We start from the raw sequence: 13449 nt of genomic DNA on the forward strand, positions 1-13449 counted from the left end.
ATAAAAGCGGGGAGTACCTCACTGAGGTTGTATAAAAGCGGGGAGTCCCTCACTGAGGTTGTATAAAAGCGCGGAGTACCTCACTGATGTTGTATAAAAGCGGGGAGTACCTCATTGAGGTTGTATAAAAGCGGGGAGTACCTCACTGAGGTTGTATAAAAGTGGAGAGTACCTCACTGAGGTTGTATAAAAGCGGGGAGTACCTCACTGAGCTTGTATAAAAGCGGAGAGTACCTCACTGAGGATGTATAAAAGCAGGGAGTACCTCACTGAGGTTGTTCAAAAGCAGGCATAGCTCACTGAGGTTGTTCAAAAGCAGGCTTAGCTCACTGAGGTTGTTCAAAAGCGGGGAGTACCTCACTGAGGTTGTATTAAAGCAGGCAGGAAGTACCTTACTAAAGTTGTTTCAAAGGGGGTGGTACCTCACTGAGGTTGTTCAAAAGCGGGCATAGCTCACTAAGGTTGTTCAAAAGCGGGGAGTACCTCACTGAGGTTGTTCAAAAGCAGGCATAGCTCACTGAGGTTGTATAAAAGTGTTAAGTACTTCACTTAGGTTGTATTAAAGCAGGAAGTACCTTACTAAAGTTGTTTCAAATGGGGTGGTACCTCACTGAGGTTCTATAAAAGCAGGGAGTACCTCACTGTGGTTGTATAAAAGTGGAGAGTACGTCACAGAGGTTGTATAAAAGTGTAAAGTACTTCACTTAGGTTGTATTGAAGCAGGAAGTACCTTACTGAAGTTGTTTTAAAGGGGGTAGTACCTCACTGAGGTTGTAAAAAAGTGGAGAGTACCTCACCGAGGTTGTATAAAAGTGGAGAGTACCTCACTGAGGTTGTATAAAAGCGCGGAGTACCTCACTGATGTTGTATAAAAGCGGGTAGTACCTCATTGAGGTTGTATAAAAGCGGGGAGGACCTCACTGAGGTTGTATAAAAGCGGAGAGTACCTCACTGAGGTTGTATAAAAGCGGAGAGTACCTCACTGAGGTTGTATAAAAGCGGGGAGTACCTCACTGAGGTTGTATAAAAGCGGGGAGTTCCTCACTGAGGTTGTATAAAAGCGGGTAGTACCTCATTGAGGTTGTATAAAAGCGGGGAGGACCTCACTGAGGTTGTATAAAAGCGGAGAGTACCTCACTGAGGTTGTATAAAAGCGGAGAGTACCTCACTGAGGTTGTATAAAAGCGGGGAGTACCTCACTGAGGTTGTATAAAAGCGGGGAGTTCCTCGCTGAGGTGGTATAAAAGCGGGGAGTACCTCACTGAGGTTGTATAAAAGCGGGGAGTACCTCACTGAGGTTGTATAAAAGCGGGGAGTACCTCACTGAGGTTGTATAAAAGCGGGGAGTACCTCACTGAGGTTGTATAAAAGTGGGGAGTCCCTCACTGAGGTTGTATAAAAGCGCGGAGTACCTCACTGATGTTGTATAAAAGCGGGGAGTACCTCATTGAGGTTGTATAAAAGCGGGGAGTACCTCACTGAGGTTGTATAAAAGTGGAGAGTACCTCACTGAGGTTGTATAAAAGCGGGGAGTACCTCACTGAGGTTGTATAAAAGCGGGGAGTACCTCACTGAGCTTGTATAAAAGCGGGGAGTACCTCACTGAGGTTGTATAAAAGCAGGGAGTACCTCACTGAGGTTGTTCAAAAGCAGGCATAGCTCACTGAGGTTGTTCAAAAGCAGGCATAGCTCACTGAGGTTGTTCAAAAGCGGGGAGTACCTCACTGAGGTTGTATTAAAGCAGGCAGGAAGTACCTTACTAAAGTTGTTTCAAAGGGGGTGGTACCTCACTGAGGTTGTTCAAAAGCGGGCATAGCTCACTAAGGTTGTTCAAAAGCGGGGAGTACCTCACTGAGGTTGTTCAAAAGCAGGCATAGCTCACTGAGGTTGTATAAAAGTGTTAAGTACTTCACTTAGGTTGTATTAAAGCAGGAAGTACCTTACTAAAGTTGTTTCAAATGGGGTGGTACCTCACTGAGGTTCTATAAAAGCAGGGAGTACCTCACTGTGGTTGTATAAAAGTGGAGAGTACGTCACAGAGGTTGTATAAAAGTGTAAAGTACTTCACTTAGGTTGTATTGAAGCAGGAAGTACCTTACTGAAGTTGTTTTAAAGGGGGTAGTACCTCACTGAGGTTGTAAAAAAGTGGAGAGTACCTCACCGAGGTTGTATAAAAGTGGAGAGTACCTCACAGAGGTTGTATAAAAGCAGAAATGTTTTAGCACAATAGTTCTGCGTTTCATATAATTCTATGGGTCATTACAAGATTGATAAAATACATTGACTCAATACCCAATCAACACATTTTGTAGCAGTGTTATGGGAGTAGAGATAAAAGCTACCAAACTGAACTAGATGCACATCATACACATCATAAACATTATAAGTGTAAGGACAACTTCAAAATCAACAAGTAGTCTTCGTAGAAAGATTTTAAGGGCAGTTACATGACTGAGATCATAAAAACATGAAATCCCGCAGTGAAGACACAGGAACAGTAAGGAGTCTCACTGAGGTCATAAAAGCAGAAGACACAGAGACTGTGATTTACCTTACTGAGGTCACAGATTCGGAGCAGGTCGTTTTGAGCTCCACCCTGCTGCACACGGGCACGCTCGCGAGCTACATCTTCATCCTCTTTCTCTGTAGACATTGGAAATGTCTTTATGGACCTGAAGCAGAGTATATATAGTATATTAAAGTGAACATGCTTAAACCAGTCTACATAGTTGTCACATATTGTTTATAGATCCGTAAATGTGTGCGCATCTCACATTGGTTTGCAGAAGAACTTGTACTGAATGAGTAAGGTCAGCGAGAACATTACAGCCCCCTGAATGGCCATGGCAAACAGATTTTTTCCCACCATGTCCCAGCCAAGAGGATCTTGAAAGCGGTCTTCACCTGAATTGAGAAAATGAACCAAAAAGATCTTAATCAGTGTGGTAACACACACAAGCATGCACACGCACACACACACATGCGTGTGAAGATCTTACCCAGGTTTTGGTAGAGGGTTCCAATGGCCTGGTTTTTGGCCATGTCCATCAGTCCTCGGCCCAAACAGAAATGAGGAAACACCAGGAGAGCCTGTTTCACTATGTCATTGATCTTTGTTATATTCTGGAGATAAAGACAGATAGAGAAAAAGAGATTTTAACACAATCATCTGATGTTCTTCTTAACAGATACCTGGATAGAGCAATGGATCCTGGTCATGTTTATGAAAAACCTCATATGTCTTACAGGTTCAGTGCTGGAAATATTTGAAACTAGTGGTCCACCGATGTGGGTTTTTTATGGCCAATACCGATATTAAGAAAGCAATGTGGCCGATATAAGCTTCGGCAACATGTCGGTCGACCACTAACTGAAACTACTACTAGTTGTTTTACACACAGGAATGCACCTTATATTAACATCCTTTCTGAAAGTGTTTATATCTGTCAACATTTAACCTTTTATGTTGGGGTTATCACTGACATTCAGGTGACGCATTTCTTTTCCCATCATGTCAATTTGTTCTAGGATTACTTTCACGGGGTATTTTACAGAAGGAAACATGCCGTAATCTTTATCGGCACAGGACCCGGGGAAGTCTGGAATACTGATTGACATGGCCAGTCTGGACGGGATTAAACTGACAGAGAAATTCTGGTAATTATTACTTCACCCCACCTCCCATCTAATCCTAATCCTGTTCAAATAGGGTGTTAGGCAACTCAGCACATCATCAGGCATGTTTACCTTTCTGATATATTCAGGAATATGCCAAAAAAAGTGTTGTTAACTTTACTTATTTAAAAAACTTCACATTTAAAGCTGTGTGTCGGATTCGTTAAATAACAAGACATACTGTAACAGACTTTGGTGGGATAACTTTGTAAGCAAGAGCTTTCTGAGTCAAAATGTTCTATTCTTTTTAATTTATTAAGATTAGCCTCACCACTTTTACTTTTTTTCCCAGATTAAAGAGTTTACTGTATGTCATATGGTCTCTATTTGTATGCATGTACAGTATATACAAGTTTTTGGTGAAAGTGCAATGGTTTAAATTGCATTGCAATATTCTGCAAATAAGAAACTATTTCAAGATACTAAAGGAACATGTTAACAGTTAGAAGACTGTCTGTAAAATGTGATAAAAAACTGAATTTACAATAATATTAAAACATATTCACTATTATTCACCAAAGGGAAACTTAGCATTAAACCTGTCTGATCTCACGAATTTGTACATGTTTTTACTAATTGGCTAATTTGCATGAATTTGTATGAAGTAAATCATACAAAACATATGATTATCTTAAAAAATAATAACAAAACACCACCCAACATCACAGGTTCAAAAACAAATTGTACAAAAATGTATAAAAATGTGGTCATACAAGAAATTAGCCACCTCGTAAAATACGTACGAATTGAAAATGAGATCGCGTTGATTTAAGGGCTATTCACATTATAATGTTAATTATAAAAATATAGTTTAAAAATAGTTTTATATTAACTCTTTCCACCCACTGATGAGTTATCTCGTCAATTAAGAGTAAACATTTCCTTGACACTTTCCTGACAAGTTTTTATGGTAATCTGTTATACCGCTATTATCCACTAGATGGCCAATTTATGAAGCAAAAACTAATTCATTTAATTTTAACCTCTATTTTTGATAATTGTTCTGAATCTGATTTCTACCAAAATTCCTTTACAAAAATGCTATTATTTCAGCTTTTTATTTAAAAAAATTACCCATATTTAACTCTTTGCCGCCATTGACGAGATATCTCGTCAATCAAGAGAAAACGCTTCCCTTCCAATGACGAGTATTTTCGTCTTTCCGCAATACCGCTATTATTCACTAGGTGGCGCCCTTCCGCAACTTTTTAAACCCGTAAGTATTGCCCTATGGCAAGCGGCTGCATGTCCGTGTCTGTTTAAAGATCGCTCTGAATGGGATTTCTATGAAAAGTCCGTCACAAAAATGGAATTATCTCTGCTTTTTGCTCAAAATGTGGTGTTTTTGCAGAAACCTACCCATATTCAAAAGCTAATTACAAAAGAACTACTGAAGGTAGGATGAAACGTTTTTTTTTTTTTTTTTGAAAGCAGAGGGTCTGTTCTTTCATTTGGTATATTGTATATTATATATTTAAAGAAGAACATTTTCTGGAAGGCATTAAACTTTGATGAAAATCATAAAAAATGCTGGCGCTGGCTGGCAACTTTTTTTAAAAACGCTGCCGGCGAAAGAGTTAAGAGGTTATAAAATGAGAACAAATGAAGATAGGATGAAACCTGATTTTTCCTGTTTTATTTGTTTGTTTGTTTGAAAGAAGAGGGTCTGTTTCTTCATTTGTATGTTTATTTGTAAAATAATATTTTCCTGGAAGGCATTTTGTGAAACTTTTGTGAAATACGCCATAGCTAACAGTGATGCGCGGGTTGTTTGAAATAAAGATGCCAATTAACTATTTTAAACAATTACTACTTTTTAAACATGCGGGCCAGGTACAATATATATATATATATATATATATATATATATATATATATATATATATATATATATATATATATATATATATATATATATATATATATATATATATTTATGCAGAGAGGTTCCATGAAAACGTTGGCTGGGTGCAGGTTGTTTATACATTGACCCGCGCATCACTGATAGCTATAATGCTAAAGATACAAGGAACAGTATCATTAGGATCTCTTTCTGAACGATTTTTCGGAACTGATGAACGAGACACTATTGACAGCCAATCAAATCTAATTGAACTTCAAGTGCATGCGCATTTAAAATGAACACTGTTGAGAAGCTCACTGATGAGAAGATCCATAACATAAATTACCTCAGGTATCCAGCGCTGACTAAGTCATGTTTTTTTTTTCTAGTTCACTGACTACACCAAAAGGTAATATATTAGATTCAACCTGATCTCACAAATTTCCATGAAATAGTCTTGCATTATTTTGCGCAGTTTTGCGTAACATTGTCACGTATTTCCACCATTTTACGTGCCCGTGCCACGACTTTCTTTCCCGTGACAGTTTCACATATTTGTTACTCAACTGTTAAACCATTGTCGCTTCGGTTTGGGTTAGATTTGCTGTTTGCGTAAGGATTGTCACTTAAAGTATTGGTTTATACTATTTTTTCGTATGCTTTTTAAACCATTGTCACCTGACGTTAGGGTTAGAGTTGGGTTTGGGTAAGGATGTCATTTTATGTAACAGAAAGTTGTTCTAACCCCAAACCGAAGCGACAATAGTAAGAAAATAGGAACAACAGTCGAGTAACCAATACGTGAAACTTTCTCGGAAAAGAAAGTCGCGGCAGGGGCACGTAAAATGGTGGAAATACGTGACAATGTCACACAAAACTGAGCAAAATAATGTGTGACTATTTCACGTATTTTGTGAGATCAGGCTGATTAGATTAAACAAACTAGATTAACTAGCCGCGTTTTGAGGACATCTCTTGGTTACCTGCTGTGTGAATGCAGCAAGAACAGCATATTTACACATTCAGTGACATGTAAACAATTACAAACGATTTTATTAAAAGAAATATGCAATGTAAGTTAATGCCATTGAAGGAACAGTAATTTGCGTGAGTACCACACGCGTGAGCGAATTAAAAAAGTTATCGTTATCATCCGGTGATGTGGATGCTAAAATAGTTTTCGTTATAGTTCATGTTAAAGTGTGAACAGCCCTAATTCAGAATTTACATGTAGATAAAATATTGTTGGGTCGAAATTCGGTCTGGGTCTCCAGCAGTGTGCGATTCATCAAACACATTCACACACAGCTGCAGGAATCACGGGACAGAAACCACGCCGAGTCCGAGCCTGATGCTCGTAAATCATCACAGACACCACAGAGAGAGAAATCTCACAGGATTCTTACTGACCCATATAAACACACGTACATACCCACATATACATTCCATCAAAACTGGACAACGTTCCGTAAAATAAAATTGTAATCGACGCAATACACACAATCAAATTTTCACGATTACAAACAAACATGTGAAAATAGAGGCGTGCATTAGTGTTTGTGATCATTATCATCAAAACATGTTTATGTTGTGGAGGTCACAGACTAAAAGCTACTGTAACTATACGTTATGTGTAATTTTTTAGTTTGGTGAATTGAAATTGTGTATTATTGCTGTCACTTTTCTTAAAACTTTGTGTCCGTGACACAACCACACAAACCGAGATATAAACCAATACAACATTATTTTCATCCTGGGATGCTCCAGAAAGACATACTGTACTGTATGAAAGAAAGTGACTGTGGCTGGATGTGGAGAGAGATGGAGGCTGCTGTGATTGGACTGAACACTGTCATGGTGGGATTGAGTGCGAAACAGACTTTCATTACTGGACCTGACACATCTACAACAACTACTGACATTTCTACACGCCCGCTCTAGTCTTTATCTAGCACACTCGGCCCAAGAGAGAGAGAGAGTGAGAGAGAAACAAAGAGAAAAAGAGAGAGAGAGCGAGTGCTTAAAGTTTAAATGGACTCGCTGTCAATAATGTAACAGCAGCTACAGTACTGCCTCACCACCAAACTTCACTAAAAATAAAACATGAGCTCAGGCCAGAGAGGATTATGGGTAGAGACAGAGAGCACAAGAAGAGAACCAGAAATCTTCTCTATGCATCCTGGAAAACCAAGAGAACCTCATTATTTTGTTGTTATAATTTTAAGAGTAAAGAAAATTGGAAAATTACGTAAAAAACCCTGGAAATTATTACACCGTCTTTAAGTCATGCAATGGAGTATCTTCCCAAACAGCAGACGACTCCGGGCCGGATCCGTGCCGAAGTCAGATCTTGCCCAGAGCTGTCTGCTGTTTGGGTTTGCAGTCAAAAAAAAAAAAATCGTTCCATGTCTGAAATCACGCTCAGTCTCAAAATGTGAATTAAATATATTTACATTAAAGGCGCTCTAAGTGAATCTGAATTTGAAGAGTAATGGAAACACAACTGTTGTTATTGGTTACATTAAAAACTGAGATTAACATGGAAGAAACCTTCATGGTGTTTAAGGTGTTACACACATTAGAGCTGCAAGTTTGATACTCAAGAGCAACAGCTTAAAGAGACATTTCATGTGAAGATATCATAAAACATCCTTAATCTACAGTACACAGTGAAGTCAAATGAATTTTCTCTGTGTGAATTGTGTTGGTGTGTGTGTGTGAGATGTACCGGGTCATCAAACATCTCCATGACAAATGTTGCCACGCTGCCATTAATACCAATGAAGAGATTGATGCAGGTGAGAACCACATACGCTGTACTGGGGACGCTGAAGAAGAAGGATGCGGGATACATCATTGGAGTGATGGACCAACTGCAACAACACAACGCCACAAATCCTCAAACAAAGACACACAACACACAGAAACACAAACTAACAGAAACAGCAATCACGTACCCGTACAGCACCAGCAGAAGTATGAGAGCGGGAAGGTTGGGTGGAGAGACGTACGCTTTTTGTTGGAAACACAGGAAGATGATGATGACGATGAGACATGGCATCACATAATTACACTGAAACACATTCACAAAGACACAAAAATACACACAGAGTCAAACACAATGAAAAAAACATGTGGACAGAACAGTGCAGAACAAAAGCCCAGGTGTATGTTTGGCATCGAGCATCATTGTGATCATGGCTAATTTAACTTTTGCCCAGGTGCCGCACACATCCGTTTGCTTTTCGACAATCGTTTATATTATCGATTTAATTCTTAGCGACAGTTAATGGAGTATTAATTGTTAACATCCCTAATAAAGACCTTACATGATGAAGTATAATGTTTTTATTAGCTTAGAATGAGAAGTTTTTATCTTCATACACCGTGGGTCTCCTTACATGGAAGTTGTCGCCCTAAAGAACAAACGTCTGACGACATGTTTGTCCTGTGTCGGCTACCATATGCATTTTGAAATTGAGGGGTGAGCTGATGGTTGCAATTGGCAATCTCGCCACTATATGCCGCTAAACATTACACACATCACCTTTAAAAAGACGTTTGTACATTTTCTGTTTAACATGCTGGCAGTAATGATGATAAAAATAAGAGAATAAAAAAAAAATGTACTGACACACAAGTTCATAAATCTTTCAGCTGTAATGTTTTGTGTGTGTTTGCTCTGTTACCTGATTTGCATAGAGAGTTTTTGTACCGGGTTATAACAGCACAGAGACAGTGTGTGCTAGTAAACAATGCAAGTGAATTTCTCCTACACTGTTTACTTTCTTCAAGCCAATCTAACAACAGATGTTTTACTCTGCTTGCATAAGCTCAGATTGGGAAAACATTTTTAACACAAGACCTTTGAATAATTTATCACACAAACACACAATACTGAAAATTTTTGCAGAAATAAAGCCGTCTCTCTGCTCTGAAAATGTTATGTATGTGAGAAGTCTCTCTCTCTTTCTCCTTCTTTCTCTTTTCTCTCTCTGAAAATGAACAAAATTCAGTGGTAACAGATCGAGTTTTAATTAGCTATCTCAGTTCCTCCTAGTTCCTCTCAGCCTGTCCACGTTTCATTTGTCTTTCAAAGCAGAGCGCACATGGAGGAAATCTCTCTCAATGGGAGCATGACTCTCTCTCTCTCTCTCTCTCTCTCTCTCTCTCTCACACACACACACACACACACACACACACACACACACACACACACACACACACACACACACACACACAAACACAACCACACGCACGCACGCACGCACACACACACACACACACACACACACACACACACACACACACACACACAACACACACACACACACACACACACACACACACAAACACAACCACACGCACGCACGCACGCACACACACACACACACACACACACACACACACACACACACACACACACACACACACACACACACACACACACACACACACACACACACACACACGCACACACACAGGGTGTTTTTGTGTATGACGGTTGTCTGCAGGTGTACCATGTCCCAGGCGAAGTTTGCCAGCCAGTAGATGGTAGGATTCACCCCGCTGACAAACTGCAGGTGTTTGGCTTTACTGACACGCTCCTGGATGAGAAAAAGGACGAAACTGGCCGGGATGAAGGACATAGCGAAGATCACGCAGATCGCCACCACTACGTCCGTAGAGGACGATGCCCTGGAGAACAAAACATGGATAGATGATGTGTCAATGAAGTCAATGGCAAATATGTAACATTTAAATAACAGCAAAATGCAACACAATAGACAAAGGTCAGTCGGAATGCATACACATACCAACAAAAGCGAGATAATGATGAGGTAACATTAATCAAATACTTGTGTTTCAAATCTGCTTAATCACGGCCTCGCCCATTCAGAAATAACACTTTGTTGTTAGAATCCATTAAACCCCACAAAAGGAGGTTTACTGAATATTAGGATTTTTAAGCCTGTTACCTTTATTCAGAAAGGACAGTGAAGAGTGACTGGAGAGAGATAGGGTGGGATTGGAAAACGACTGTGGATCACGTTCAAACTTGTGTCTCTTGTGAGTCATTGGACCCGAATAAAACCCGTATGTGGCAGTGACATGAGCCACAGCGCCACCTAATGTGCGCTTCAGTTTCTTCATTTTTACATTTAGACTTTCATCATTTGCAATGTTTCTAGTTGCATATTTAGTGATTTTGCAATTGTTTACTATGTAAGTTGAAGTTTTTGCTAAATAGGCTTGTGTGCACATAAAGGGTTTTGCAGCGAAACACAGTCAAATTTGTTTAACAGCAATGAAATGAATGAAAGTGATATTTGTGAAAATAAGGCATTTTAATTACTGACTAATGACCTTTCCATTGCTATTAAAGTGAAATGACTGAACCTAAACATAAGAGCCGCCTGATAAAATGCTCAATTACAATGTCAGACGCATAGAGGGTTTTGCATCTGAACTTCATATGCAATTAATTTGTATTTGTAAACCACGTAATACTATGTATCCTGAGAGGCAGCTCTTTCAAAGACAGGATAATTTATTATAATTTCTAATAGAAATTTGTACATGTCGACCTGCATCTCTGTGTGCAACACTTTACTTTATCCAAAAATCTGTGCACAACTTCAGCAGGGAAGACAGCGAATTTTAACAGGTTTTTGCGAGAAAGGAAAAGACTTTGCAGGCAACAGGGTGAAGAAAACTCTACCTCACACAGAGCATTCGGGGAAATCTGGTCACCTTCTTTCATGTTACCTTATTTCAGACATCCTGCTGTTTCTGTTTAATAGATTCGATCTTTCTTTCCTCTCCTCAGCCTTCCCACCAGACGTTAGGTGAGAACACACATGCACACACATGCATGCATGCACGCACACACACACACGCGCGCACGCACACGCACAAACACACACACACAAACATGCTCGCGCACACACACGGTGAAAGTGATTGAGTTTCAGTACTGTATTATTCATGATTAGATGAACGACACACTGCTCGTTCTCTTCCTGATGACCTCATTACACACAGAAGATAGTGACTTGGACTTTACAACACACTCAAGTATTTACAGCAGCATCAGTGTGTGTATGTGAGTGCTGCAGGTGTGTGTGTGTGTGTGTGTGTCAGTAGTCTGACTGTGATCCATTTTAACCTCTCACTCCTCTCGTTTCAAAGCATTCATCTTGATATCAAATAATTTGCTATCAACATGCCTTCACAGAGCGCACTTAATTATCCAGCACACAAAGATGCAAACATGAACACACACAAAATCAGTAATAAATGTTTAAATAATAAATAAATAAAAATCTTTAAAATGCTTCAAAATTCATTTATGAGACAGACACATACTTGAATGAAAAAACTAACCTAATAAAATCTAATAAAAGTGTCATATTTTGAGCAATCAATTTTTCTTGATGACTGAATGGTTCTTCTTTAATGGCCTGGTTAAGAATTTAAACTACCATCTCTTAGACCTTCAATACTCTTTTGCCCACAGGTACTTTGGTCCATGCACGGCCCTGCGATTCAGCATGAATTTATTAAACAGATATTTATTAAACAGTGGATTTTGGTCAACAGTACTCATTATAAAAGTGATTAACAATCATTTCTATTGGGTAAGAGTGATCCTGGGTTATATCTGTTTAACATCATTCATTAAGATTGTGCAGGTATCATGATTTCACACTGTACACTAGTAAACCCTGGTAAAACTTCTTCATTTGCATATTTATGAGGCCAATAACATTGATTGGGGAAATGTTGTTCTTATTCGCATAATTCTGAGGTCATCAATACCATTATATAATATTGCTGACAAAAAGTTTGTCCAGGTTTCTGTCTGTCTGTCTGTATATGTCCATCTGCCTGTCTGTCTGTATATATGTCTATCTCTGTCTGTATGTATATATGTCTATCTGTCTGTATATATGTCCGTCTTTCTGTCTGTCTGTATATATGTCTATCTGTCTGTATATATGTCCGTCTTTCTGTCTGTCTGTATATATGTCCATCTGCCTGTCTGTCTGTATATATGTCTATCTGTCTGTCTGTCTGTATATATGTCCATCTGCCTGTCTGTCTGTATATATGTCTATCTCTGTCTGTCTGTATATATGTCTATCTGGCTGTATATATGTCCGTCTGTCTGTCTGTCTGTATATATGTCCATCTGCCTGTCTGTCTGTATATATGTCTATCTGTCTGTCTGTCTGTATATATGTCCATCTGCCTGTCTGTCTGTATATATGTCTATCTCTGCCTGTCTGTCTGTCTGTATATATGTCTATCTGTCTGTCTGTCTGTCTGTCTGTATATATGTCTATCTGTCTGTCTGTCTGTCTGTCTGTATATATTTCCATCTTTCTGTCTGTATATATTTCCATCTGTCGGTCTGTCTGTCTGTATATATGTCCATCTGCCTGTCTGTCTGTATATATTTTCATCTGTCGGTCTGTCTGTCTGTATATATGTCCATCTGCCTGTCTGTCTGTATATATGTCCATCTGTCTGTCTGTATATATGTCCTTCTGTCTGTCTGTATACATTTCCATCTGTCGGTCTGTCTGTATATATGTCCATCTTTCTGTCTATATGTCTGTCTGTATGTCCATCTGTCTGTCTTTATATGTGTCCATCTGTCTGTCTGTCTGCCTGTATATGTCCAGCTGTCTGTCTGTCTATATGTCCGTCTGTATATATGTCCATCTGTCTGTCTGTCTGTCTTTATATGTGTCTGTCTGTCTGTCTGTCTATATACATGTCCATATGTCTGTATATATGTCCATCTGTCTGTCTTTATATGTGTCTATTTGTCTGTCTGTCTGTCTGTATATGTCCATCTGTCTGTATATATGCCCATCTGTTTGTCTGTCTGTCTTTATATGTGTCCATCTGTCTGTCTGTCT

At 39.1% G+C, this 13449-nt stretch overlaps 1 protein-coding gene across 2 annotated transcripts in view; it reads right to left on the minus strand.

Moving 5' to 3' along the window:
* The window catches only part of LOC135783446 (phospholipid-transporting ATPase ABCA1-like), a 165262-nt gene that overhangs the window by 21008 nt on the left and 130805 nt on the right, over positions 1-13449 (minus strand). For both annotated transcript variants that reach the window (XM_073811797.1, XM_065294172.2), the window contains exons 37-42: positions 10039-10216; positions 8476-8591; positions 8247-8391; positions 3000-3123; positions 2775-2904; positions 2552-2672 (exon numbers count right to left, since the gene is read on the minus strand). In XM_073811797.1, the coding sequence (XP_073667898.1) occupies positions 2552-2672; positions 2775-2904; positions 3000-3123; positions 8247-8391; positions 8476-8591; positions 10039-10216 (814 nt within the window). The remainder of the gene's footprint in view (positions 1-2551; positions 2673-2774; positions 2905-2999; positions 3124-8246; positions 8392-8475; positions 8592-10038; positions 10217-13449) is intronic.

This window comes from Paramisgurnus dabryanus, chromosome 2 (genome assembly GCF_030506205.2).
Source record: "Paramisgurnus dabryanus chromosome 2, PD_genome_1.1, whole genome shotgun sequence".
Classification (NCBI taxonomy): domain Eukaryota; kingdom Metazoa; phylum Chordata; class Actinopteri; order Cypriniformes; family Cobitidae; genus Paramisgurnus; species Paramisgurnus dabryanus.